This window comes from Myiozetetes cayanensis, unplaced genomic scaffold (genome assembly GCF_022539395.1).
Source record: "Myiozetetes cayanensis isolate MyiCay16 unplaced genomic scaffold, myiCay2020 scf12, whole genome shotgun sequence".
In the NCBI taxonomy this organism is placed as follows: domain Eukaryota; kingdom Metazoa; phylum Chordata; class Aves; order Passeriformes; family Tyrannidae; genus Myiozetetes; species Myiozetetes cayanensis.
Window position 1 is genome coordinate 22,120,281 of NW_026086826.1, and position 26,873 is coordinate 22,147,153.

Genomic DNA, 26,873 nt, shown 5'->3' on the forward strand with positions numbered 1-26,873 from the left:
TTTGGTCCAGAGCTATGAAAAAAAAAAGGAAAAAAAAGGAAAAAAACAACATACAAAACTACAAACTTACAAAACCTACTCCAGAAAAATGTAAAGGAAGTATGAGAACAAAAATTATGACAACTGCCTTTGCTAGAACGTGTAAGCGACGGAGAGTTGCTTCCTGTAGGTTTGAATGACTTAAATAAATATGAAAGTACTGGTTATCTGAAGGCAAGACAAGGATATGTATATAGGTATGTGTCGAGATAAGTCTGTGTCAAGTGAGAAGCGCAAAAGAATTGTTCAACATTGCAGAATAACTGAATAAAGTCTCTGACACTGCAGTAGCTTCTGGAAATTCCAGTAGTATAATTTGTGTCCTGTATTTGGCTGAAGGAGGAAGAAATATTTTGAACTCAATTTAATGCATGTGCCAGGTGCTTGGATTAGCAGCTCTGAAGAATGAAGTCCAAAGCACAGAGCAGCATTTCTGTCCTATATATTCTGTCTCATTCTGAAGGTTATGCTTTCTTTAGAGACAAGAGTGTAATTTCATCTCCATGTTCATTCAGCTCCTGGCTCAAAGCCCACGGAATCGGAGAGAGAATATTTCACCAATTTCAGTGGGCTGCAGTGTCAACCTTCTGTCCTGCAAGCCATTTCTCTGGCGAGTAACTCTGAGTAAGATGTTCTAGGACTGCACAACTTGACTTCTTTTTCAAGACTAGGGGAGCTGTGTCTAGACATGGACATGTAACCCCTAGAAAGACCCCCAGCACATTTCTCACTCACGACAACACTGAAAACCTACATTTGTCTTGCATTCTCTCAAGTTTTGCTTGATATGACTCCTTTCTTTCTTTCTCAGACAATGCTGTCCTTTCAACGTGTTCGCTTTCTTAAGGCAGGAGACAGTTCTGTATCTTTGAAAAAATTTGGGTTGTCTAATGCCACTAGTCAGGTCAATCAGAGCACTGTGTGAGAGACTGTCTCCAAACAGCACAGTGTTGTTAAGAAAAATCAAACCTTTTTGCCTCTAATCAGACACGGAGAAATAAAGTTATCCTGGTTTTATTTTAATAAGTGATGATTTTGCCAGTATTTCACCAGGATTATCTAATTTATTTATTTTTCTAATTTAAATGAGGTGAAAAATGCAACACACAGACAAGTATCTAGACTAGAAGTATCTCTGTTAAGCATTAAATCAGGAGAAGACAAAATTCAACTAACTGAAGAATGCAGTGACTTATAAAAGAAAACTTATTGCACATAGGGTTTTTTTCTTGGTCCTAAACACTACCGAGCTCTTTGCTGATTGAAATAATTAATATCTGTAATATTTTCCTGTGGACAACAGGGGGAAACCACATTGTGGCTGACATAAATAATTGCTTTCTTACATTTACTTACTTTCTGCAGTAATAAATACGCATAAGGCTCAGTTTAAGAATTTCACAATATGCTTAAATTTCTGATCAAGCTGATTTGAATTAAGTTCACTATGCTAACCTTTTCAATAGAACTTTACAACATACTATAAAACTGTTGTTTAAACAATGCTTCCCATAATTACCACCAATAAATGATACCTTTTTATTGCCATTAGAACACTCTCAGTTACCGGTTTCCAGAGATTGCTGCAGTAATCTGCACATAACTTTGTCTTATGTTGCTAATAATTGTATGGTTTTCTTTTTAGAATTCTGAAACTGGAAAAGCTTAAGAAAACATGCAAAATGCTGAGGATACACGTAAGTGAAATATTTAATGTCCATCATTCATAAAAGTTACATTGTTTACATAGGGTTCATTAGTATATAATAAAAATGTCATCTTAATGAAAGATTTTTCTGGCAAATCTTTTATATGTTAATTTGTTTAACATATGCTTTGGCTATACAGCTAAATAGGAATATATTTTAAAAAAATCTTTCTGCAAATAGTTGCTTAACAGTTACAAAACCTCATTACTAAGACGTGGTTATTGTTACACTTGCTGGCTGGCTTGTAAAAATCATCTGTGATTTGGACTGGGAATCTTAGGACCAACTTCCTGGTATATAATACTTGCTCATTGCATAGTGACCATGTAAACAGCTCAGGGATCCACAAATTCTATCCTTGTACTCTAAAAGTAACTGAGGATTTTACAAACTGTACTGATCGTGTTTTCTTGTACTGATGAAGAATTTGGGGATTGTTTTACTATTGATGCTGATGGGAATTTATTTTTTAAAACATGTCAGTTTTATACAGGAAGTTAAAAAAACTAAAAAGTTAACACCAAAGGAAATACTTTTACACTGCGAGACAGTATTGCTACCTCATTGTTTTTGATTTTAGATATATATATAGCATATTAGAACTGCACTGTACTGCTTCTTTTCAAAAGAAAAGTTTAAATTAGTTGGAACAATTAACTATGTGTTTACATAAAGTTAACTATGTTTGCATCAAATAAAATGTTTATTAATGAAAGCTATCATACAAGAAACATCAAAGAGAAATTCATTATACAGAAATGTACACTATATGTGACAGATGGAAAAGTGCATGCAGATTTGTCTCATTTAAAAAAAATTAATTCGGAAACAATAGTACTAAAGTTACTGGGTTTTGATTCCTATGATCTTGGATGAGTGAAAAGTTCTCTTTGAATTTACAAAAATCCATTTAACAGATATGACTAGTACACATTAGCAAGCAAGTGGAATGAATGCACTCAGATTTTATTTTACAAGTACTTGTGCTTGACAAATGTGATTTTTTTATTTTCTTTTTTTTTAAGAAAAGGTTTCGTCGAATGTGGGCTGGGTAGATTGCTGCCAGGTTGCTCTGGTTTTATACATAGTTTCTCTAAATTTGTTTTTGATACCACACAATTTGCTGAAGCCTTCGGTTCTGTTAATTAGACACCATAAAATAACATATGTTTTGTTAACATTCAGGAAATGACATCGAGTCTTTTATTTTTTTATTTTTTGGCTCAATAGATTTTTAAATGTATGATTATCATAACCTAATATTGTCTTTGTCTTCACTGCAGTGGATTTCCGATCAAACTTTTCCCCTTCTTTTAATACTTTAGGGAATTTTCAAACGTCGGGATGTTTGGCTGTAATGCCCCATGATTTGTTCTCCCTGAAAGAAATCATAGTGACAATTTATTAAACTACAGAGCAACCTGGCTTTTCGGGGTCTGCAATTCTATTTTGTGTTCAATATACCTAGCATTAAATCTGGGTTCATTTCATCATACTATTTAGGTTATATTTGTCATGCAATTACTTTAGCTGCTAGTTTTCTGGCTCTTTTAGAAGTCTAAGACAGGGTTTCAATATCAAATCAGTGGGGCATTACTTTGCATGTTCAAAAAAGGAGCTTAAAAGGCTAAAATCTAAATTGCACCGGCAGTAGCACATACATCGAATACGAAGAAACTGAAAACCTAAGAAGGAACCATATTTTAAAAAATTTAAAAGGTTGTGTTTCTGTGTTTAATACCAATTGTTCAGAGATACCGTAAAAGTAAAGAGACGCACTGGTACACAGAGACTTTAAATTTAAAAAAAAAGAAAAGAAAAGAAAAAAAACCAACAACGAAAAATTGATGGGAAATAAAACTCCTTAGATTCAAAATGGTTTATTCACACAAATTTAATAGGATATATCACAATTGTTTGGTCCATAAATATTTAGGGGAAATAGTTTCTATACAATGCATTTATCAATAAACAAAGAAACATGGACAATTTTGCTAGACCACTTACTGTACTATAAACACGAAGCTCAATATATAAGATTATTGGATTTATCAACTATATCTGAAAGAGTGCACAACTGCTTTCTATGACATGTTTGTCCCCTCTAACAGGATACACCATAAAAAGAGTTTCAGAAATAAGAGGTAAAACAGTACAAAACTAGTGAGGTGTCAAAAGGGCTTAAAACAGTTAATTTAACAAACAACACATATATCCTGATTTTTCACAAACTTACTCCCAAGGTATATCATAAGGCACATAGTAGAACTGAGTTTTAATTAGTCTACTTAATAAAGTAGATCTCTAGTACCATATATTGTTCTGTCAAAGAACAAAATTTATAAGTATCAATATTTTTACCTGTAAAAGTGTATTAATAAAGATCTCAGCCTTACCAAGGTCGTTTGGTCTGGTTAGTGGTAAATGCCCATAAGGTAATAGAAATAGGAAAAGTCAAGATTCAATATCCGTAGAAGATGATAACCATACTTGCTAAATATATAATGGCAAACACACCTTTCTTCTATTACAGTGTTAACATCTCTTCCGTCATCTTTTTTTAAAAATAAGCTACTTTTCTGTGCTAATTTTCTAAAAACCCTGAGCAAAAATTACAATAATGCACTTTAATGTGGGCAGTGAACTGTCAATATGTAACCACACATTTATACAGCCAAAAAGGACACCTTTAAAATATATTAAATAGCCACTTTGACCACCAAAAAGAGATTTGATGGTGTTTAAAAAGTGGGGTATATGTGCAAAGTTATTCTTAACAATCCACTAAAAGCAAGACATAGATCTTGACTGGTTTTTGTTCGGTTTTGTTTCTGAGACTCTCCACAATCTAATTGGTGTTCAACTACAATAAAAGGATACAAATGAACATTCACCACTGCCCAGACCATTCAGACTTTTAGCTTAAATAAAACTAAAAAAGAAAGATCACTACTGTAAACTAAGAAATGTATTCAGATCAGCATCCACAAGGCTTCTGAGTTTATCGGCTTTGAAGTTATTCACTGCCAATTCCTGGTTTTGTACGATTTTTGCTGAGAGTTTTTTTTCTACAAAGTTTAAAAAGTTAAAGTATATGTTAGAAATATTAATGAACTAAAGATTTTTAAGTTCCTGTGTTAAACAAAGTGTCTGATACAATCTCAGGAAACATCTAAAGTAAATTCAAAATAGTGATGAGTAAATTGTACTGAAATAATTTTCCTTAAACATCTTAATAAATTATATTTTGCTTATTTCCATTTTCCCTGAAAAAAAAAAAAGTAGGATTTATCAAAAATTCATTTCAATAATGCATAGGAATATACCTTCCTGGAATTTATTTCTGTGCTCACTAAAGTAGCTGGGCAGCCTCCTGTGTGCTTTGATGGTGTGGCATCAAAGCCATGTAACAAACTGCAATTTTTAGGTGTGTTTTTTTTTTTATTTCCAAATCAGAGCTACTTGACAGACAAAAATTAAAACTGTTCCCTATGCAATATTTCAGATCAGTAGGACTCCTCACCTGCATTGTTATTCTGATACTATTAATTTAATAATATTCTTATAGGAGTGAGCCCATTCTGCAGGGCTTTTTTTCCCAGATCTTGTCTTCTTAATGTACAGGACACAAATTTGGAGACCAGCGGCCTGATCCTGCCATCCTCACCCACATGCACTCTCATCACTGGATCTCTCTCTCTCCAAGCCCTCCATCCAGGCATGGCTTTCAGTGGTGGCCAAGGACGTCCCAGCTGGGTGAAGAACTGGCAGAGGAGCATTTAGCTATCCCAGTGAGATCCCCAGTGCTCAGGGAGGATCAGGCTTGTGACTTATGCCTTAGAAAAGAGCCTTGGCGCTTCCAGTCTGACTGTTGCAATGGTTCGTTTCATTAATTTTGTATTTATTATTCAACATTTAAAAAAATAAGTCATACAAAACTTTTAGGTGCATTATAAAAATGAAATTAAATTTAGGGTTCTTAAATGCTGTGAGTGAACATACAATCCTGAAGCAGCATTCTTTTGGTGCTGGTTTTTATCTGGTTATGGAGGAGGGAAAGAAACTTTTTTTTGTTTCTTTTTGTGGTAACAATCAATTTTTTCAAGGTTCTGGAAATAAGTAACATACAATTTTAAGAGGCACTTATGAGAATGATTCATAACCTTCTCTCCAGTCATTTGATGAATTTAAAAAATTTGAGTACAATTTAACAACAATAAATGTTCATTTGTTATAGCAACATATTACTTCAAACTCATTTGCCAAGTGGCTGCAGATGCTACACATCAAGCTGTTTATTTTCCCAAATATTTTGTGGGTTTGTTGGTTTTGTTGTGTTTTTTTTTTTTAAAAAAAGGCTTGAAAATAATAATAATAATTATAATAATTATAATAATAATAATAATGAAGAGTAAGAATTAAAAAAAAAAAAAACAACTGAAATGTTAGAAAAGGTTCGTTAAGGTAGTTTGTGAGGGGCTCCCGGATTCGTGGCTGTCCAAGTTAGAGGTCACTGATGTCACTACAGTGATAGTGGGATTGGTCAGGTCTGTTAAAGTGGTCGCAGTGCCGGGTGGAGTGAGTGCGCCGCTGTCTGCTGAGGGCGGTGCCGGTAGTGAGGTGCCATCAGCTTTATCGACACCCCCATTCTCCTGCCGCAAAAGGTTCCTTCTGAATTTGGCTCTTGCGTTTTGAAACCAAACCTGCAAACCAATCCCAATTGATTTCTTTACCGATGCTTGTTTTGTTTTGCTCTTTTTTTTTTTTTTTTTTTGTTTTTGTTCTTGCTTTCAAGTCATTTATTTGATGTTTGGTTTTTTGTGTGTGGCACATCACCTAAGTCATTCTACAGCCATTCTTGCTACTGGTGGTACTGTCTCTCTCAGGCCCAGTGGCCCAGTGCTACAGGTGCTCACTGGAACGTCACAGCCCAATGTGCAGCCCTTTCAGAGCAGCCCTGAGAAAAATCTACTCATTCAATCCCCAAATGAAAGCAACTTTCTTGATGGCCAGGTAGTGTTCCTTGGGTTGGGTAGCTTTGGGGTCAAGACACATGATAAAGGTTGAGGCGAAGGGTGAATGAGCAGATTTTTGCCAAGGTTAAAAGTTTGCCTTGATTATTTGAAAAGGCTGAGGAGGATGGAGGGGTGATTACACCACCTCTATCATACAGATTGTTGATATGGGTCACCTGGTCTTTCTGTTCTGTAAGGTTCACTGAAAATGTTTTAGGTGACATGTAACACAGACAAGGAATTGCCGCTAATAGATTCTCCTACCTCCATCTCTGCCCTTCTTTGGCACTCTGCATATAATACACACCTCACTTTAACTTCCCTGAGCTAGCACACACCATGTAGGGGTTTTTTAACATAATTCACTAGGCTTTCCTTCATAGGGAAGTGACTTTTGACTATGTAGGCCCTTAATGATAACAGATGCCTAACAAGCATTGAGAGAGGGAGCCAGCTGGTCCTGGAGGATCATGTTGGTCAAAGCTTGCTTCAAACATAGTGGGGGATCTTAGTGAGGGGCCACATTATCTACTTCTGGGGAGCCCAAAGGCTTCACCCGGTGTGCATAAAATCAGTGTATTTGCTACCTCTACCCTTAGTGAGGTCACCACAGAGAGACTACCAGTCACAGGATACCTGCTGGGTTGGTAGACTCTGAAGACAGTTTCCTCATGTTGAGGTTGCCTCTAATTGTAAATCACACCTTCGTATTCGGCTGCCTTGGGGCAGTGAGGCAGACATTCGGCACTCCTGCCACGTAATACCAAACCCCTCTGCACACCCACTAGGGACACACCTAGCAAAGGTATTTCTATGTATACTGCTGTTATTACACATAAGGGAAATGCTGTCGACTAGCAGGGGTAGGGGGAAATGCTGTCAAGCCTGCGATGTGGCTTCTTACCTGCAGAACTCTCTTGGTCAGGCCTGTTTTCTGGGCAAGCTGCTTGAGGTCCTTGGCATCTGGGTTGTGGTTGATGGCAAAGTAGGACTTCATGGTACGGAGCTGGTGGTGTTTGAAGGAGGTGCGCATGCGCTTTGTCTTCTGGGACGGGGGATAAGGCTGCTGGTCTCTGTCCAGGTGATCTGCCTCATTCTCATTACAACCTGTTCAATAAACAAGGTGGAACAAGGAGTTAGTGGCCACACATCACGTAGGATACCAAGGCAAAAAAATCTTGAGTCGCATACAGTTTAGAAGGAAGCAAACAAGCAAGAAAGGAAGGCAGGAAGGGCTAAGATGCTACGAGGATACATCCAGACGTGATAATTAAATTAGACCCAAAAGATCCAGAATATTATAGTTTCCTATTCTTAAAACATGCTATGTCCCCAGGCCTGTACCTACTAAGGGCAGATTTAGAAAGTTTTCTCTCCTTTAGCATTTATTCTTTTCCCTGTGGTGATGGTTTGGCTTTGGGCATTCAAAGAGTCATTTGAAATCTCATTCAGATTTTGAAATCTCACTCATTGAAACACTCTTTGCTTGAGAGAAGAATAAAGGTCAAACTAGCGTTTTGAATGTTCCTGAGCTTTTCCCCAAATCACAAGCACCTATAAAAGGAGATGTACAGCAGGAAAGTTTCTTATGACAGTTCATCAAGAAGGTGTAAAATCTGTAGTGGTTTTGCTGATAAAATAAATGCTTTTGGACTCTGCCTGGGAGTTTATATGAGCTGCTCAAAGACCTTAATCTGTAAAACATGTCTAGAAAGCAATTGTATCAAGGTCTTGATTCAGTCCCTTAATCCCAATCCCAACCAGCAGTAGCTCTTAGTTGATGCTGATTTAGGACATTTCTACAAGCAACCAGTTAGGGGCTCAAAACTTGAAAAGAGCTTCCCTGGTTTTCCTGATTCAGGATTTTCAAAGTGTCTAAGATAAGTTTGTTCCAGATTACACTTTTATGGATGTGAACTGTATACAAGAGCTGCAGCTCCTTGGGAACAGTGGCATTATTACTTCATATTGGGGAAAGAAATTACAGTATTGGCAAAAAGAAGTAAGAAATATATTTATATTTTTCTTTTCAGCATAAACAGAAGGGTTAGTAATTTCTAGGCTCTTGTTTTATAAAGATAGCTCAGTCTCACAGATGAAAATTATTGGTGTCATCATAGCAGGGAATATTAATTAAAGAAGATCTAATTAAAAGTGTTTCAGAATGTCTGTAAATTAAACCAAGTTTCATTAGTTGTTCATTTGGACTTCTGAACTGCTTTCCAACACTTACTGGATTATTTACAAGGTCTATCTGATCCCCACTCCTAATTTAAAGGAGAGAGAGAGAGAGAAAGAGACAAAGCACACAATACCAAGTGACTGATGTCGGTAGTGCTGAAAACAGAGACAAAGCAACTTGAAACCAGGAGAAAATAAAAAGTTTCTTGAAGGTGTTTTCTCTTTTGAATTATAAGACAAGTCAACATGAACAGATGCTGGTAAGACAACACTTTGACAGAAAGTCAGGTGAATATTTAATTATAGCTAGCTTTGCTTCTAGTCTTGGTGAGAAGTATATCTGCACTTTCAAACAAAGTAAGCTGACACTTCTGAAAATATCAGGAGTTGAAAGTTGCCTTAAAAACAATATCAGGCCAGATTTGGATTGTATTTACTACTTGTTTTCACAAGCAATCACACTGCCTTCAGTCAAACTGCGTGGGCTGTAACTTATGAGCTGACATAAATCAGAGTACCAGAATTCAGTCCTCAGATTTTACTTCAGAGTTGCAAGCTGCTTGTTTGTGTTGTTTTCCCTGGTTTTACAGTAGCAACACAAACTTCCTCTGTCCTGCTTGCTGCCTTTGCTTCTGTACTCTTTTTTTTTCTTTTTTTTTTTTCTGTCTGTGATCTACTTTATTTTAGCTTTTATTTTCAAGAGAAAATGAAAATAGAGCTCCAAGCATCCTTAGACAGTCCTGCACAATGATTACAGCTCACTCTCGGTTTTACAAGGGTGAAACAGTGTTATGTGGTTTGGCCACATCATAGAGCAGAGTTTTACACTATCTCCTGGAAAACTAAGGGGAAGAAAAAATCAGGCAAGACATTATTGCTCATTTCTTTGCAGTGGGCTGGAGGGTTGTTTAATTTTGCTTTCAAAAGAGCTAGAACAGTTTGCTCCTTACTGCCAAGAATTCTTCAAGTGAACTCTTCATAGTTTTTCACACACACACACATATAATGAAATAAAGTAAACAGCTCTTTGAGCAACAGCTGTGTAAAATATTTTCCTAGGGAAATCTTCTTCACCATCTCATTTCTGTATCCTGTGAGCTGTAAGTCAACACAGTTTCCCACAAAATGCATATTAATTCTATGATATAAGAGTTGATATAGAGAAGGCTTTGAACGTTTTAAGTACTTTTGAATAGTTTCTTCCATCTTTCACAGTGATTCCAGACAGCTCGCAGGTATGAATGACTTTTACAGCATAACATTTTGAGTTATTTATTGTTGTGTCTCCACTTTACAACCGAGGAGCTGGGGAACAGAAACTACCAAACAAAATGTAGAATAGAAAAATTGTTGTAGATCCGGCAGCAGGGTCGGATTTTCCATTCTGGGCCTGAGCTCAGCTCCCCTGAAACATGATGTGGACAGAAATCTGAGCCAGGGCCTGCGGGATGGCCTGTGAATGCACACCGCTTATGCTCAGCTGGGTGAAGCTGTTCCAGCTTCGCCGGGGTTTGGTTTTGAAAGGTCGAGTTCGTTTCCCATAATGGCTTGGCACACGGGCGCGGACACCCGCGGGGGTCTCTGTTTCGGGAGGGCACCGCCTTGGCTTGCCGGGGAGGTTAAAGCCGTGGTGCCCACCCAACACGGAGTGGCAAGAAGAAGCTCTGGCTGCCGGCTCGGAGCGGGGTGTCCCGGCCCGGGGGAGCTTCAGCGCAGAGCTGAGCCCGGGGCAGGGCCGCGCCCGGGGCCCCTCGGCCCTCCCGTCCCAGGGGAACAGGGGCAGCACCACGGCAGGGACACGGCCCGCCCGGGCTGCCCGATGGGCTGCGGGGTCCCGCTCCTCCCTTGGAAGCGCTAATCGTGCACCCGACATTTAGTTTTCTGTGCGCTGCTTGCCCTTTGTAAATAATTACGTGCAGCAGCAGTTACTGAGTCACAGGGAAGGGAACGAAAAGTGTGTGTAGGGAAGTGGCTGCCAATTAGCTGGAGATTTTTTTTTTTCTCTCAAGAAGAGATTTCATCGACTGCAACTCATTTCGTAACTGTTACGGATTCACTTTCCTCCCCCTGGATATGGAGGCAGTGGGTCATTGGGCTGGAGTCGTTTGCACCGGATACACGGTTTGGCTGCAAAATGTACTTTCTCGACTCCATGTGTCAACCCTGGACATTGCTAGATAATACTTAAAAAAAAAAAAAAAAATCACGGCCCTAACAGAACGTATTTCTCAGCCATCTAGCCTGAGTCCAAAACATCAGATTCGAGCGTTTGCTGATTTGTTGTTGGGGTTTTTTATTCTCTCTCTCTGTTGCCTGGAGGATTCTGTGAGATCTCAATGCAGTGAGATGTATTTTCATAACGGGCAGTGCTTTTTAATCTCGCTTGGAGTCAGTGGTACATCTTATATGACCCGTTGCTGTAAAGAAGGGGAGTTTTAAGACTAGCTCACAAAAACTATATCTGCCTACGCAAATAATGTCTCTCTTGAGTCCTGAACTGAAGTTTAAGAGGTTTGTCCTACCCACAACTCTTCATCCTTCCCTAATTTCTGGTCCTAATTCTAACGCTAAATTGCCCCTAGTAATATTTCCGTTTAGGAATCTCGGGGACTCGGGTGACAGTGTGTGGACCAGGGATAGCACAGAGCGGAGCGCGGGCGCACGGAAACTCCACCATTCGAAGCCGGGGCTGAATGAGTCCTGGCTGCGCTACAGGTTCCTTTTTCTTTAGCAGCTTTCAGGATTGATTGGAAGCTGCTCCGTAGCCAGGGATTCCAATGTCATCTTCAATTAACAAGGAACAATTAGCGCAGTGATTACCCTGGCTCCAAGGTCTACGCATCAGAGGATATGAAATCGCCTTGCACAGCTCCCTGGTTCCCAGCTAAAGCCCGTTTCACAAGCGGCCCCAGAGGAGGTGCCGGGGGAGGGATGGGGAGGGCAGGGGGGCGGTGGAGGATTTCTTATGGATCTCAATGGCAGCGGGTTGAACTTGGTGGAGGGGAGAGTGCTCCAGGCCGACAGCGGAGCGCTGCTCTCGGCCACGACTGTCGGAAGGGGAGGCCCTGACCCCTGTCCCGGTTACCAGTGGGGCCAGCGGTTCGCAGCCCTGGAGCCGGGACGGCTGCCGGCTTCGTGATGAAGCACCTTGCACCTCTCCTGCTTCTCACAGCTTTCTCTCCTCGTTAACGTCCATCGGGAGCTTAAGCTTCGCTAAAATAATTCTGGAGTTAGGAGTTTGCTGGTTCATATTTACCCTTACTGCTTTCGTCTTCCATCTAATGAAACTCTGCCTCAACTGCTTGACCTGAAACTCCTTTGCCTCTGGCCACTTGCACTGTCTGTTTACACACGGTTTTGGTACTTAAGTAACCGGACTTAGGAAAGACATTTAATACAGGGTAACACTTTTTTTCTTTCCTACTGCTGAGATGATAGAAACAGTTCTCCTTAATTACATTTTTTAGGGTTTAGTTACATGGAACAACATGTATTCGTTGACCTCTTGTACAGTTTGATCATTTATGTGCCAGTAAAACAGAATTATTCAGCCTGAAGAATTAATCACTATAAATTGAATATCTAAATCGAGTTATGTGCATACTACATTGGCATTGTAGGAGCTGTATACTATAACTTTCATTCTATTTTTTTTCTGATTCATTTGGTTACTTCTAATTCGAGGTTTAAATGGTGAAATACTTTTAGCTAACTAAATATAAATAATGGTAACACTTCCTCTAAGATTCCTATAGAGAAAAAGCTATGTGATTTTGGTGTTGGGTTGGGGTTTTTTCCATTTCCCTTTTTTTTTTCTTTTTTGTCTTTACCCTGGGAAGTGGCTAAGTTTGGGTGTTTGACATTAATAGGCAAAGACAGCCTTTGAGGAGGGCTGCTGTTAGCTTTCCTGCAAACGCTCCAACCCTCAGAGGGCTGTTTGTTTGATTTTCCAATGGTTAAGCAAGATTTGGCCTGGCTGAGTTACTCACGCACCGCCTAGCTGAGAGGAAGCCCGAGAACGCTCTGTTCGGGGGAGCGGGAGGCAGGCTCGGCGTGTGTTTCCCACCTGAGTTGTAGCTGACGATGTCCACTCCCAAGGCAGGGCTCTTTCTTTTCCTGGGCCTCCCCTTCTGGACCGTGCCAGTGCCGTTAAAGTAAGGCAGGGCCAGCCCTCCGCTCTTGGCAGCCAGCTCGGTGTAGCTCAGCTGAGGGGGATATTCTCCTTGCAAAAGGGACTCGAAGTGGGCCCTGCAGTAAACCAGGTTGTCCTTCATGCCAAAGTGATCGCCCGTGGTCAGAGTCTTGTTGCAGGTGGTGCAGGTGAAGCAGCTCAGGTGATAAACCGACTCCCTGGCTCTCATGACCATTTCAGAGGCTGAGATCCCAAGGTGGCAGCGGGCACATCTCTGCACGGAGAACCTTCTGGAGGAAACGGAAAAGTGGGCATCAACTAGAACGGCAAAGACAGAGCTTGCCCCCGTGCCGCTCGCCTTCTCTCCCGGCCACGGGAGGGAGCCTGGCCACGACCCTGGCCCCAGGATGGCCCGTGTCACCGGCTGTGGCCCCTGGCCCTCCCGGTGTCGGGACACCCTCCGGGAGCCGGTTCTGGGGTCCCAGGGTAAGCGACTCGCCCTTGCGGCTGAGCTGACCTGCTCTCTCGGGATCTGGGCGAAAGCCCTCCCGCTGCCCGTGCGCAGGGACGGGGGCAGGACGGGGCGGGGGACATCGGTCCCCGCTCTCCTGACATTCCTGTCAAGACCAGAAGTGCCGCGGGGAGCTGAAGCCCCGGACAGCTGTAAGGCACGGATCAGGATCAGCAGTGCCCGCTCCCGGGGCCCGGGCACCCTCCGTGGGGCTGAGCGGGGGCGGCGGGTCCCCGGACCGCGGGGAAAGCCGGCAAGCTGCGGGCAGAGGGGAATTTTTGTTGGGTCTTACGCTGGTATTTACGGAGGGAAACCGCCGGGCAGCGGGAGAGCCTTCGCCTGTTTGTGCACCGCCACACATGCTCAGTCAGCGCGTCCCCTGACGGTCCGTCCAGTTTTTAAACGTGCGAGACTTTTCGGAGGGGACGGGTTTACAGGATTAAGGAATCGCTGACTGCGAAAAGCTACCTTTGGAAGCCCATGTGGAGAAAAGAGCGTTTCGGTTCATAATGTCTTTTGAGGGGATGTACTTCTGAACCCATAGGGACTTATTGCTGTACCTGTAGTAATCCTCCTTGCAGTAAATACTGCCGTCCTTGGCAAAGCAGGTGAGTTCTGACTCCAAAGCCAGTTTACATTCACAGCACTTAAGACACCTGAGGTGCCATTGTTTGTCAACAGCCAGCAGGTAATATCTGTCTGAGATCTTCCCTCCACAACCAGCACACAAAGCAGGCTTCTCGGGGCTCATGGGGGGCATGTTCTGCAAAACAACCACACCACAAGGGATGAGACAGGGAGAGAAAGACAGGCAGGCAGGCTAGGCTGGGGACTGGTCCTGCGCGGGGCCCGGGGCTCGTACAAAGGCACTGCTCTCTGGGACCAAACTCTGCTCCCGGCTGGAAGTTTAAGGGGTAGCCGGGACCATCCCCGCTAGTAAAGTGTTTACCGCGATTCAGCTTTCTTGTTTATACCAGTAAACCTCTTCTAACGATCTAGTGTCATATCAGTACGTGAAGGCAACTGATTAGGCCACAGTAAGAAAAGAAGAGCTCATTCTTTTCTGAAGTACTGAAGTTAAACTCTGCGGCTTCCTCTTTACTTTAGCATTTTAATCTTAGAGCACTTCACAGGAACAGCATTTTAAAGCAGGAAAATACTGTTTTCCTGTTCCGAAAGTTTATGGCAGAGGGTTCAGGCTTGCACTCGTTTTACGCCAAATCTTTACCCGTATTTAAACGAGCTGAAACCGCATCTCTAAAGAAAGTCAGGCCATTTAAAACAGGAGTAAGAAAAAGAAGACAGGTGGATGATGTAAAGAGCAGTGACCGGGAACGCTCACCAGCACGGCCAGCGACATGGGCAGAAAGGTGGCACAGGCTGGTTTCAGCTCAAACTTGCATCTTTTTGTCAGTAAACTTCTGCAAGTTCCCATTGATCTGCTCCCCACGAGGAGTGTCGCTCGGGACAAAAGGAGATGGAGGGACGGCGGAGACAAAAGCTCTGCCGTGAAACTTGGTGCAGCATTTGCTGATAAAGTAACAGGGGAAAAAAAAAAAACAAACCAACAACAAAACCAAACATCTTGTTCTAAAGTTGCAACTGTTTAAAGTGGCAACTCCACATTCATTTTTTCCAATATGAAGTTGTGTCCCCCCCCCTTTTTTTTTTTTTTTTTTTGCAACAATTGAAAAGGCGAGTTAAATTTACATTGCAAATCCTCATATAACAAAGCGTGAGTTTATTTAAGAGGAGGGGGAAACGACCCTATGGCCCAAAGCCTTAAAGCAGTTTTTCAGGCCGTTACTTTGTGTGCAGAGCCTTGTGCGCGATCGGCGGAAGCCCTACAAGTTGGAGAAAGGGAGATCTCGCTTTGCACAAAGCCCAGCGTGACACTCGATTTCTCCAACATCCCTCAGTACGTATCTGAAGACTTTGATTCTTTTGACTACCGAAAGAGGAGATGTTACTTCTAAGCAAAGTAGTCGGCCGGCGTAACATTCAGAGAGAGCGGTGCCTCTTCGTATCAATCACACATTTCAGACCAAAAACAGCTACAAAAAGTAAGCAGTAGCGGTCTGTGGTTTAATTTAGGAGGTGCCAGGAGTGCAGAAAAAAAGCACAGCACAACCTCGGGAGCTCCAGCTGCAGCCCTGCTCGGAGGGGTCAGAGCGGCCGCAGCCGGCCGAAGAGGGGCAAAAGGCTGCTCCACCGCAAGGGCTGCAGACCCGTCCTTGGTACGATTTAAAATAGTTTCCCCGTTGCTCCAGAGAGCACACGCAACAACATTGGCTAGTCAAAGGTAATAACCGAGCCTGGCCAGCACAGCACCCAGCGTTACGGGTGGGTTTACAGGGAGCCTCGGAAGGGTTTCGACAAGCAAGGGGTGGCAGGGAAGGGTAACGGGGAAGCGGTGCCTTTCTCTTCCCCAGAGCCACGGTCTGTCCCGGTGCCGGTCCATGCTTGCAGGGATTCCCTTGCAAAGAATGCCAGCTTATTTCTTACCGTTTCTCGGCCGTTCATCTGTCCCCCTTTGGCCAGGCGGGACTCGGTCTTGGATCGCCTCTCCATCTCCTCCATGATTCCTTGGATGTGGCCTCCGGAGATCCCGTGGAAAAGCATGGCTGGGGGACGGAAAGGACAAGTATTTTCTTCTGCTCTGCACCCCACTATTTCCATATACAGACCCCAGAGTCTTTAGATCATCCAAAATGTTTACACCGAGGCGCACAGCGCAGGGAGGGAGGTTGCAATAGGAGCTTCTCTTTGCACAAGCACCGAGGGCTTCCTGAAGATGTGCAGAAAACAAACAAGGGGGAGAAAACGTAATAATAATTAGTTCTAAAAATAAAATAATAAAAGCGAGCTAAAGGATCTGTTACTGTTCTGGAGAGCTGGGGCTCCTGACTGGAGAGACTTGGACCTGGGGCAGTAGAATCGGTCGGGAAAGGATATAGTTTTGAATACAAAGAAAGCAAAAAGAAGTGCTATTTTCAGCAGTCCCTGGTTGCTTTAAAGTTCCCAGTGCCTGTAGGTTGGATTTGGGACTGCTGCTTTCCGGAGCTCTGTCCAATTTGTTAAGAGACTAAAGCCAGCCCATTTTTGATAATTTAGTAGGAGGAGTTCTCTCCCTTGAGCTGCCGCTGATTTTTATTCAGACAACAAAGACCTGTCATACTCCTCTCAACCCCTAGTGATGGGCAAGCAGTGACAAACATTACGGTCGGGGCTGTGGGTGGGGTGGGGTTTATTACCTCCCCCAAACACGGAGTCCCGGGAGTTGGCGGCGACGGCGCCTGGAGAGGGGCAGGGTGGCCCGGGGGCCCCGCTCCCCTCCCGGGGGCCCCGCTCCCCTCGAGGCAGCGCCGCGGGAACCTCCGCGCCGCGGGAACCTCCGCTCCGCGGCCGCCCGGGCTGGCACCGCCTCTCCTGCCGCCGCCGCGGGAAGGGGAGAAGGAAGAGAAGCGCCGTGGCGGGGCAGCCGAGGCGGGATGGAGCGGCCAGACTGCTCCCCGGACCCGGGGGGCCGCGGAGGAGTGCTGGGGCGGGAGGGAGCTTCGGAAGCAGGAGGGTTCCGCGGAGATGGAGCGCTTACCGGCCCCGCGGAGCCCCCGCCCGCACCCGCAGCAGGACGCGGCCCCTCCGCGGGCAGCCCGCGGGGACAGCCCCGGCAGGCCAGGGGATGCCCTGGCGGGACCGTCTCCCCTCTCCCGCTCCCCGGCCGCGCACTGCGAGCGATCACTGCGTGTAGGGGACTGGGCGATGCATTCCTTCCTGTCTAATCTCCCTGTCTGTTCCCCTTCCCCTCCTTTTCCCGTTTCCCTACTTACTTTTCGCACCAGTCTTCCTTGCCTTTCCCTGAAACAGCTGCCGGCTGTTTCCTGACACCTCGATCCCTACTGAAGGATCTTCCTGGCGGCAGTCCTGAGCTCCCTGCTCCCTGGGGGACACTCCACACCAAACCCGAGTGCGACTAGTGAAAGAAGTACCCCAGCCCCCACTTCCTTTCCAAAGCATCCCAGAGACATCCTCAGGGGCTCCTCGAGTCACCTCTTCCATGTAATCCAAGATTCAGGCAGCCAGTTTCCTCCCTTCTCTTTCCCCCGAAGTAGCTAAAATTAATGTTATTTGCAGATTGAATGTTGCTACATTCCTCTGAGTGCCAGAATACAGCTCATAAAACACAATTTCACACAAAGATGAAGTCAATCAAGTGAAATAAGCCGGGATTTTTTTTCTCTGTTGGCACACTAGACCCTGGACAGCAGGGCTGCTATTTACTGTAAGTAATGTAATTAGCCCTTTTGGATGGAAATCAATGTGTTGTATATATGTGTGTGTTTTAATAAGAGAGTAATAGCTATAAAACCAACGAGACTCAAAGGGCTAAGGGAATCTCCCTTAAAAAGGGCAGATCCCTCCACAAGCCATAGTCTCCTGCAGAGCACTCCCGGTCTGGAAAAAAAAAATCTGTGTGTGGGTAATAAGGAGGGAAGTATAGGCTTTCTTTGGAGAAAACAAGTCAATTAACACAATAAGACACCAGGAAAAAATAAACAAGGTGATTCGATCCGGGATACGGGAGCTGTTCGCTCGGGATCCCCAAACCCTTCCCCACCCCCTCCTTTCCGTCGCCCCTCCGCGACGCCCCGGCTGCTCCAGGAGACGGGCGAAGGTGCCTCCCTCTCGCTCCCAGCCCCGCCGGGGAGCGGCTGTGGGGCCCGCGGCCTTTGTGGAGCGGCTCGGAGAGGGGGGAGAGAGGGGCGGCAGCGCTGCGGGCGGGGGACGAACCCCTGTGCGCCCGGCAGGTACCGCCTGGCTTGGGGGATTGCAGCGATTGCTGTCGACAGAAGTCAAAAAAATCTCACTCAGAGACGAGTTTATTTCTAATAGTTGCGATACAGTCTTTCCTCTCTACAGGCACGTTCAGGGGTTGTTTCGGCTTTTTTCCCCTTCGCACTAGATTTTCCTGTATTCCTCTCCAGCTATGTTGTCGGGGTAACTCACCCTGCCTCCGTTTCGTGTTGCTTCTGCTCTCCTGGAAATGTTCTGCCTTTCCCGTGGCGTCCGGGTTGCCAAAGACACCCCGGCGTGTGCCGGGCTGAGACCCCCGCTGACCCCCGCCCGCCAGGGCCGCCCCCGCAGACCCTCCCGGAGGCGCCGCCGCCGCCGTCCCGCTGTGACCGTGTCCCTGCCGGGCTGAGCACCGCCAAACTCATCGCGTCCGCCGGGAGCGGGGAAAGGAGGGGGCTGGGGGAAGCCCCTGGGCGACCGCCGAGCCCAGTTCCCTCCGAGGGCTAAAGTGGGGACACTGAGCCCCCCGAGCGGGCTGTGCTCCCGCCTCTGGTGCTCCGAGTGCGGGCGCCGCTCCCCTCTCCCCTCTCGTCTCGCTTGTCTCGCATTTGCTCTCTCGGGTTCACTGAAATGTTCTGCAGGTGCGGTGTCAAAGTATTGGTCCAAGGGAGAGACATCGAAAATATTGTTTGTTAAATTCCCGTCTCTACCTTGTCTCGACGGCGCCGTTAGGAGTAATTGGGCAGACTCATAACAAAACTCAGAAATGACTGAGCCTCCTCCGGTTGGGCACACTTAATTAATTAGAGGGTCCTTTCTTTCTGCTCCATCAGGTACGGTTAAGGATACGCTACTAGCTACTGCTGCTACAGTAAAGGAGGCCAGGGGTTTCCAAGGCGTTTTCTGATTAACATCCTAATGCTGGCAGACCACTTCTTACCTAAAGGGACACAAAAAGTTTGTTGCTAGCATCAAACGTGACTTCTCCGTTTCCAAAAGGCCTGTAGGAGATCAAGGTAAATCTATTTCAATGTTCCTGAGATCTCATTCCTCGCTGCGAACTGATGCTCCGCTGCTCTGAGGCAGGCTGGTAGCGAGAGGTTGCCATTACAGCACGAGGGGCTCCGTACAGTTTTGCTGGTTTGCTTGGGGATGGGAGAGAAAAGCTCAAAAAGAGCACGACAGGGAATCTAAAATCCAAATCTGCGAGCCTGTCCCTCATGAATCCATAGGCATTAGCAGTTCCTCATTGCAGGGCGCTTTTATCTCCTTTCTCTGCAGCATTTGGGGAAGGATATCTGATGTGCAATATTCAGAATATTTTAGTAACATGACAGGCGCTCTCAGTTTTTTCCTTTTTGTAAGGCTCTACCCGGGCTCCCCAAGCTTATGAGGGGGGGCGGGGGCGGTGGGGGGGAAGGGAGGTTGTGGAATACATCGCTGTGGGGATTTCCACAAGTCCAGCGTTTGCCTGCCCACGCAGGGCTGGAGAGCTCCCACGGACATCGCGCCGCGCCCCGCTGCAGCCCCTGCCCGCAGCCCCTGCCCGCAGCTCCCCGGGCACTGCCTGGAGCCGCTTCCACCTTCGCAATTAGCGTGTGCCCTGGGCAGATTTCAGCGTGCGGTCACTGCGATCCGCCCTGCCGCCGAGCCCGCGTTCTCCCTGGCCACGGGCTACCGTCTAAAGCCCATCACAGCGTGAACGATCTTGTGTTTAGTTCGGAGGATTTAGGGCAAGGTCTACATGCAAATTAATAATTGACCAACAATAATTAGGAGAAAGGGGAGGGTGTTCAGGCGGGGGTTGGGGGTGGGGAGGAGGGGGTGTTCTTTAAGCAGAAATGGTTTGGATTTCGCCTGCCCTATTTGAGGCCGTGGCGTGTCCCGGCTGCATGCGTAGGGCACTGCCCGGGCCAGCCGCCTCCCGCCCCGTAGGGCATCAGGGCTTCACACCCTCTCCGTCAGCACCTGAACTTTTCAAGACACTTCCAGTTTAATCATTTCCAGAAATTTAAAGCGCGTAGTAAAAACAGCAACAGGATTACGATCCTGTTGCCTGCGAGTCGGGTGGTTAAAGCCAGATCTATTTTTAAATCCTAACGCTATTTTCTGCTCTACGAGCTTATGGTGGAGTACAGTGCTACTAATGAACAACCTCATCTCTTTGTGAAGTCCGCGGGTACTACAAGCAATCTAGACACAAAGAAGGAAAATCTGAATAGAGTTACATCTCTCGGCGGCGGTATCAAATGTAGCTAATGTCGTTTTCAGCATTCAAATAGGTTTCTTTTGGGGGGGGATTGGTCTTGTGGGTTTTTGGATTTATTTTTTTTTTTCCCAGCTCGACATTATTTAAAAATCCACTTCGGAGTCAGATACAACATATTTTACCACCACCATCTTTCTCCTCCCTCGAGTCCTCTCGACTGTACCGTGGACCAACTTTCAGATGTGCTAGAGACATGTTAAAAGCCGGTGCATCGCAGCCAGATTCGGGCACCAGCCCCTCTCCTCCCCAGCCAGGCTGTGCGGGGGCTGGCAGTACGAGGGACTCAAGCGCAGGGTATCTTTAACCATAAACGGCATCGGATTAAAAAACCCCAAAGCTCCAATGTGCTTGTACCTCCCGGTAATCTGAAAACATGTCAATTAAGCCACGTATTCATTTGCTTAAGGAGATGATATTTAAATAATAAACAATTAGGTGCTTTGCATGGTAATCCCAAACACATATCTCCATGGTCAAGCGCTGTGACTGACCACAAACAAGTGATCACACAGCCAGAAGAAAGCAGGAGAGGCAGATTATTGTCTCACATGAAACTGTTCACCGCCCAGGACCTCAGCACTGTCGGCTTCTTAGTTGTCTGATATTAACCATAATCGTATTTGTACTCCAGTTGTAATTAAGCCGTTGGAAACCATCATATTTTGCTGCTTTGGAAAAGAACTCCCTCACAGACTAGATTCACAGACAGATGAAAGGAACCATTCCATTAAAAAAAAATAATAAAAGAAAGGCAAAGAACAAGGGCTTTTTTTTTTTTTTTTTTTTTTTAATTGAGCTGAACGGCTCAGCCTTCCCAGGCTGCTATTTTTCTAGATTAAAACATAGATGCATGAAATGTTATTTGCGAATACACCTGGGAAAACTACCATTCTGTGTTGTTAAAAAACCTCAAACAAACACACAACACCACGCCAAAGAAACACCTCGCAAATTACATCCGTGAGGTCCAAATAGCTGCATTGCTAGCAAAGACTCATGCAGGAGCTTACCTTGAAACCTCAGAAGCTTCTTCCAAAATTATACCCTCCTTAATGAGTGATGAGGGATGGGTTTTGGATGGAGAAGAGACGCAATGATCTAGCCAGTAGATGGAGGTTGTTCCTTGTTCCTAGCAGAGGATCCCTATGTTAATTAAAATAAACAAGCTGCTTGGTGGAAAGATTTTTTTCTCCCTCTCTCCCTCTCCCTTCCCCCGCCCCCCCCCATAGCCTCTGATATAGAATTGACGTGAATTTCTAACCTCTGACCTCCCGCCAATATACACTGATACCTGCCTTTTATTTTCTGTTTGTTTCGAAATATTTTCCAAAACAAATAAATAAATAAACACGAAGAATATTGAATGAAAGCAAAAAAATAAATCCCACCTCTCGATTTTGGCTGGTTTGCTGGATTTTCTTGATTAGCTGTCTCAGCTCCTCAGTAATCAGGTGAGGTGTTAATGGGGAGCTGGTTGTAAATAAAACTAATAAAGCAAAGAACATATTAGGAAATTAAAAAAAGGCGAGGACTGAGAGGCTGTTAAAAATATTGTAGCGAGCTGAGCGTTTCCCCATCACGTCGTTTTTTTCGTTCTGTGCTTATTCACAGCTGAGCAGCAAACCCCGGGTTGTTGCCATCTCTCCACATTTTTTTTTTTTTCAAATCGCACTGAACCAGCCATGGACTGCATCAACCCTTCCCACTTTCATAAAAAGCCTCTCAAATGGAGTCGCTAAACAGCAAACTTCAGCCTGATCTGATGTGATATGATATACGGATTCATGGAGCAACCTCGCTTTGCCAAACCCGATGAAACTGTGAGTTGTCATGCAATACTACGCAGTCAAACCTGGGATAATTGTAAAAGTGAACCCAATTTAACCCATTAGAATAAAATCAGATGCCAAGATGAATCGGAATCATTGCTTCTTAGGTGACAGTACTGATGACAATTGATCCACCGGCTCAAAACAATAGAAAAATATAGGGTCGAGAGTCATTTCTCGTACTCTCCCTGCTCGGGGGAAGCGGGGAGCCGGCGGGGAGGCAGGAGCCGGCTCCCGGTCGGGATGCGGAGGGGCTGCGGCCGCTCCTCCCGCCGGCCCCGGCGGAGCGGCTCTCGCAGGAAGGGGCTCACTGCGAGGACCCTGTGGCCGGGGGAGCTGTTTCTGCAGCAGCCACACGAGATGACTTCTCGCTTCTGCTTTGTTTGCCCGTTTCTCTTAACTCCTGCGACAGTTTCAGCCCTTCTCCCCTGAGCCATGTGACCCTCAGGTCTACGTGGCCAGCTTGGTAATCTATTGGAAAAAGAAAAAAAAAGGAAGCAAGGGATGCTAATGATCTTCCTTGGAGTTTGTCAGCGGAGCCCCGCCGGAGTGCGGAGGAGGCAGGGCGGGCTCGGCTGCCCGCCGGGTTGCGCACCGGCTGGGGGAGGGTCCGGCCGTGCGCCCGGGGCAGGGTGGCAGGTCTCCGTCCCCGTGTGCTTCGGCTCCGCCGGCGGGGCAGCAGCTCGGCAGCGCCCGGGTAACAGCGCGGTGGCACAGGGTAGCCGCTCTCCCCGCCCCGGGCTCCCTCCCGGCCGCCGCGGGGAGGCCCCTTGCCCGCCCTCCCTTGGGCAGGGCTGGGTGGGGAGCGCGGGGAGCCCGGGGAGCTCGGCGGGAGTGGCGGCGTCGTGCCCGCGGTCCCCACGGACGCGGGCGGGCAGCAAAGGGCACATCCCACCCAGCAGCAGCAGCTCACCTGGAGAAACCGGCCAGAGAGGTGTCGGGCGGGTGTGTGTGTGTGTGCGTGCGTGCCTGTGTTCGTGCGGGTACTTTTGGTGGAGAACCTAAAAGCTGTGTCTGCAGGAGTAGTGGATTTAGGGCAGGGACCATGAGCTCTCATCACGCAGCGTTTGCTGCGCCGGCTCCGGGGCCATGCAAACCCGTCTTGCTCCCATGTTCTGTATGGCGAGAGCTTTTAAAGTAAGGTTTTCGTTAAATCCGCTGGTGACCAGGAAGTTTAAGGCCATCCCAGGCAAAAGTGGGAGCAGCCCTGGCGCAGGGGTATCCGAACCCGTCGGTTTGTGCGTGCCGGGAAGCGGCTGAGCACACAGGGAGAGACGGGCCTTCATGGGACGTGCTGCCTCCTTAACCTCCCTGAGAGAGCAGCCGGCATCTGCGCCAAGGTACAACAATAAGAATTATTAGTATCATAATCACCACGGTGCTGTTGATGCGACTTTGAGGGAGAAGCCCAGCCCCGGCCCCGCTCCGGCTCTGGCTCCGCTGGACGCCGCAGCCGCGGGCTCTTCCCCGTGCCTCCGCTTACTCTCTAAGTCGCCTAAAATATTTTTTTCCCCAATTACCGGTGCTCTAATGGGAGCAGGAGGCAGAGGAATATGCAAGGCTTATAATAAGCCACCTGCTGCGTCACGCCTAACTAATGTTATGCTTTATTTCATTACTGCTGCCGCGGCAGCAGCACCGGCCCGTGGGTTACAAATCCCCCACCCAGCACGACAGCCGGGAGAGGATCCCGGCGGGGGCCGGGGGCCGATCAGCGACAGTGACCGGTGCTCGGTTCCTGCGCTCGGAACCAGGACCCACGGGCGGTACCTTGGCGAGGGACTGGGTCCCGGCCGCCGCTTTGGGGCACACAATTCCCTGGGTCCGTTTAGAGCTGTCTCTCCCCGCAATGACCCCTCTCTCCATTTATTTGCATGGACACGCGGAGCTATATAAACAGCAGTAACAGCCTCATACATTAAATCAGTATTTGTTAGCAGAGCTATTCCGAGTCATTTCAGATATTTGGAATCAGTCTGTTCAGTGTAGCTTCAAACTATTGACTTGCCAGACGAGATGTTCATGTGGACCCACTTGCTAAAACGATGAAAACAGACTTTAGCTCTAAACTGTGCTACTCTCCCATCTGACGGATGTTAACACACAAATGAAATCCATTTGGATGTTTTTTGTTACCAGAAGGCTGCGCTGACGTTCAAATGATCTAAATCTTAGCATCTGGAAGCCTGTACAAGCATCTTTTTTGGAATAGGTTTCAAGACATCTCGTTCAACCCAAGCTGAGGAAAGATCAAAATGGGACACCAGGAAACTGACAATAGCTTCCCGTCTAAATGAAACTGGCTTTTCATTTGAAAGTACTAAAAAAAAAAAAAAAAAAAAAAAAAGGCAAACAACAACAACAACAAAAACACACCCACAAACAAAAAAACCCACCCCAAAACACCCAAAACCCCAAACTCGCCACAAACAAATAATCACCAAAAAAACCTTTCCCTTTACTACAGCCCCTCCGAGAAACCCCAAACTCTCCCAGCCAAGGTCCATGACGGAGTTGCTGCGAGGCATTGGGATGTCCCGAAAGTCACTACCGCCTGCGAGTCCTCCCAGTGGCAGAGCGCTCCACGGCGAGAGCAGACCGGTTTCATCCCAGGGACACTGACTGGGTTCGGGATTCGTTTAGGATTTTCTGGGAGTAGCAGTTCATCGACACTATGACAGGACATGGTACGTGAGTGCCATTCAGCCTTAATGAAGATCTGTGGGAGAAGTCGTGAGAGACAATAAATACAGCTGTCCGGATGTCGGTGACTTTAGCAGGAAATAAAGGAGGGCTTGGTGTTAATGAAACAAAGATGCGGTAGCTCTTGGTGAGGGCCTCGAGTGTACAGGAGTGCTCAGTACCTCCTGGGTGCTCATGAATATCTGTGGTGTGCGTTACACTTCATATTATGTTTGCAAACAGAATTCTTTTGTCTTTCAAAGGCTTTTACAAACTTGGACACCAAATAGACCGATGTTCAATCAAATACAAAGAATTTAAATTATTCAGGAACCCAAGTCACTCTGTGGAGCCTTTCTTCCTACCATCCCCCACCTCATTGCCGGGGATTTAATCCGACAGCAAGTGTGTCAGGGAGCCGCCTCAGCCCTGCCCCAAGGCGGCAGGATCATCTCCCGGGGCTGGGGGGGCCGGAGACCCGGCGGCGGCTTCCCCGGCCTCCCCTCGGGAGGGCTCCGGGGCCGGGCGCCGCTCTGGTGCTCAGGCATGGCCAAGCTCGCTGTGCACAGACGTCGGAGCATCCCCCGGAGCAGTCGAAGGGGATGGGCTTATCCCAAAGGGCGGATTTTCCCGGTACGCGGCGGGAGCGCTCCACCGCCCCGGGCATCCGCCTCTGCCGGTGAGGAGCGACAGGCGGGCTCGGCGGTGCTCACACACAGCTCAGCACAGCACAGAGCACAGCAACACACACCACAGCACACAGCGCCGTCCCGCCCTGCCCCTCCCGCCCTCCCAGCAGCCGAAACTCATGGGCATCGACGACTCCTGGTCGCCACGTTGCTTTACAACAGTAACGTTAGATACACCCGTGGGATTGATTGATTTACTGATCGTATGTGCTCCCTTTCTTACTTTCTTTTAAATTGAAAATAATCGCACTGTGATGATTGTGACCCATTACTTGTAGCCCAAAAGGAAGGGAAAGGGAGATCAGTGATGCGCCGTTTAAAACACACGTTCACATATGGTTCAGTTTGTGTTTTATGACAATTAAAATGCATTCACTGTGAGTCAGGATCAGGTACAGCAAATGCCAGTATTCCAGCAGTGGTAGCCACAAAGAGATGATGGGCTTCGGTTTCGCAGCCACTCTTGCAGAATGTAGGACGTTAATACTCATACACTAAAAAAAAAAAAAAAGAGTTGAAGCCCTTCTTTTTGGACTGGTCTTTCACGTTAACTTGCTCATATGGACACTGCAGAAGAAATAAAACAAGTCCTTATTGCATTGCTCGGTAATCAGTATGGAAAAGCCCAATCCTGCTTATGGTTAACAAGAATTGTTAATGATATATAAATCATTTGATCTATTGTGCCCTCCAGTCTTAAAGGAAAATAATGGCAACCCCAAGCAAATGGTCCTAATTAGTGTCCAAGAAACCACTTCCTAAAGTATCCTTCCAACTCATTCCAGTTTAACTGTCCAGAACAATCTTTTGTTCTTAAACTCCTGTATTTTGTGTATAACTACAAAAATGCTCTGCATACCTTCGCTTCGAAAATAGCTCATCTCAGGGTATAGCCCAACACCGGGAGCAGGAGAGAGGACGAGGTGATCTCAGTCTCTCGCCATGGCCTGTAAATAGGTCCCTAAAGCTATATTTATATATAAAACTGTATTTCCCTAAAGCCTTGCCTTCTGACAAGCCTCC

General features: G+C 46.1%; 1 protein-coding gene across 10 annotated transcripts; it reads right to left on the minus strand.

The window, feature by feature from the left end:
- Nucleotides 1–1,731: 1,731 nt before the first annotated feature.
- Nucleotides 1,732–23,443, minus strand: LHX9 (LIM homeobox 9). Of its 10 annotated transcripts, none has more exons than XM_050307114.1 (8): nucleotides 23,393–23,443; nucleotides 22,039–22,136; nucleotides 21,661–21,793; nucleotides 16,093–16,375; nucleotides 14,148–14,350; nucleotides 13,011–13,366; nucleotides 7,668–7,870; nucleotides 1,732–6,451 (listed from the first exon to the last, which is right to left on the minus strand). In XM_050307114.1, exons 4-8 carry the CDS (start codon nucleotides 16,264–16,266, stop codon nucleotides 6,194–6,196), a joined length of 1,194 nt encoding a protein of 397 aa, XP_050163071.1. In that variant the 5' UTR covers nucleotides 16,267–16,375; nucleotides 21,661–21,793; nucleotides 22,039–22,136; nucleotides 23,393–23,443; the 3' UTR covers nucleotides 1,732–6,193. The 10 variants fall into 10 exon arrangements, with proteins under 10 accessions (XP_050163071.1, XP_050163076.1, XP_050163072.1 ...); XM_050307119.1 differs by lacking the exon at nucleotides 23,393–23,443 and having other exon boundaries at nucleotides 16,093–16,211; nucleotides 16,307–16,375; nucleotides 22,039–22,562; XM_050307115.1 differs by lacking the exon at nucleotides 23,393–23,443 and having other exon boundaries at nucleotides 21,661–21,779; nucleotides 22,039–22,562.
- Between the last annotated feature and the right edge of the window lie 3,430 nt (nucleotides 23,444–26,873).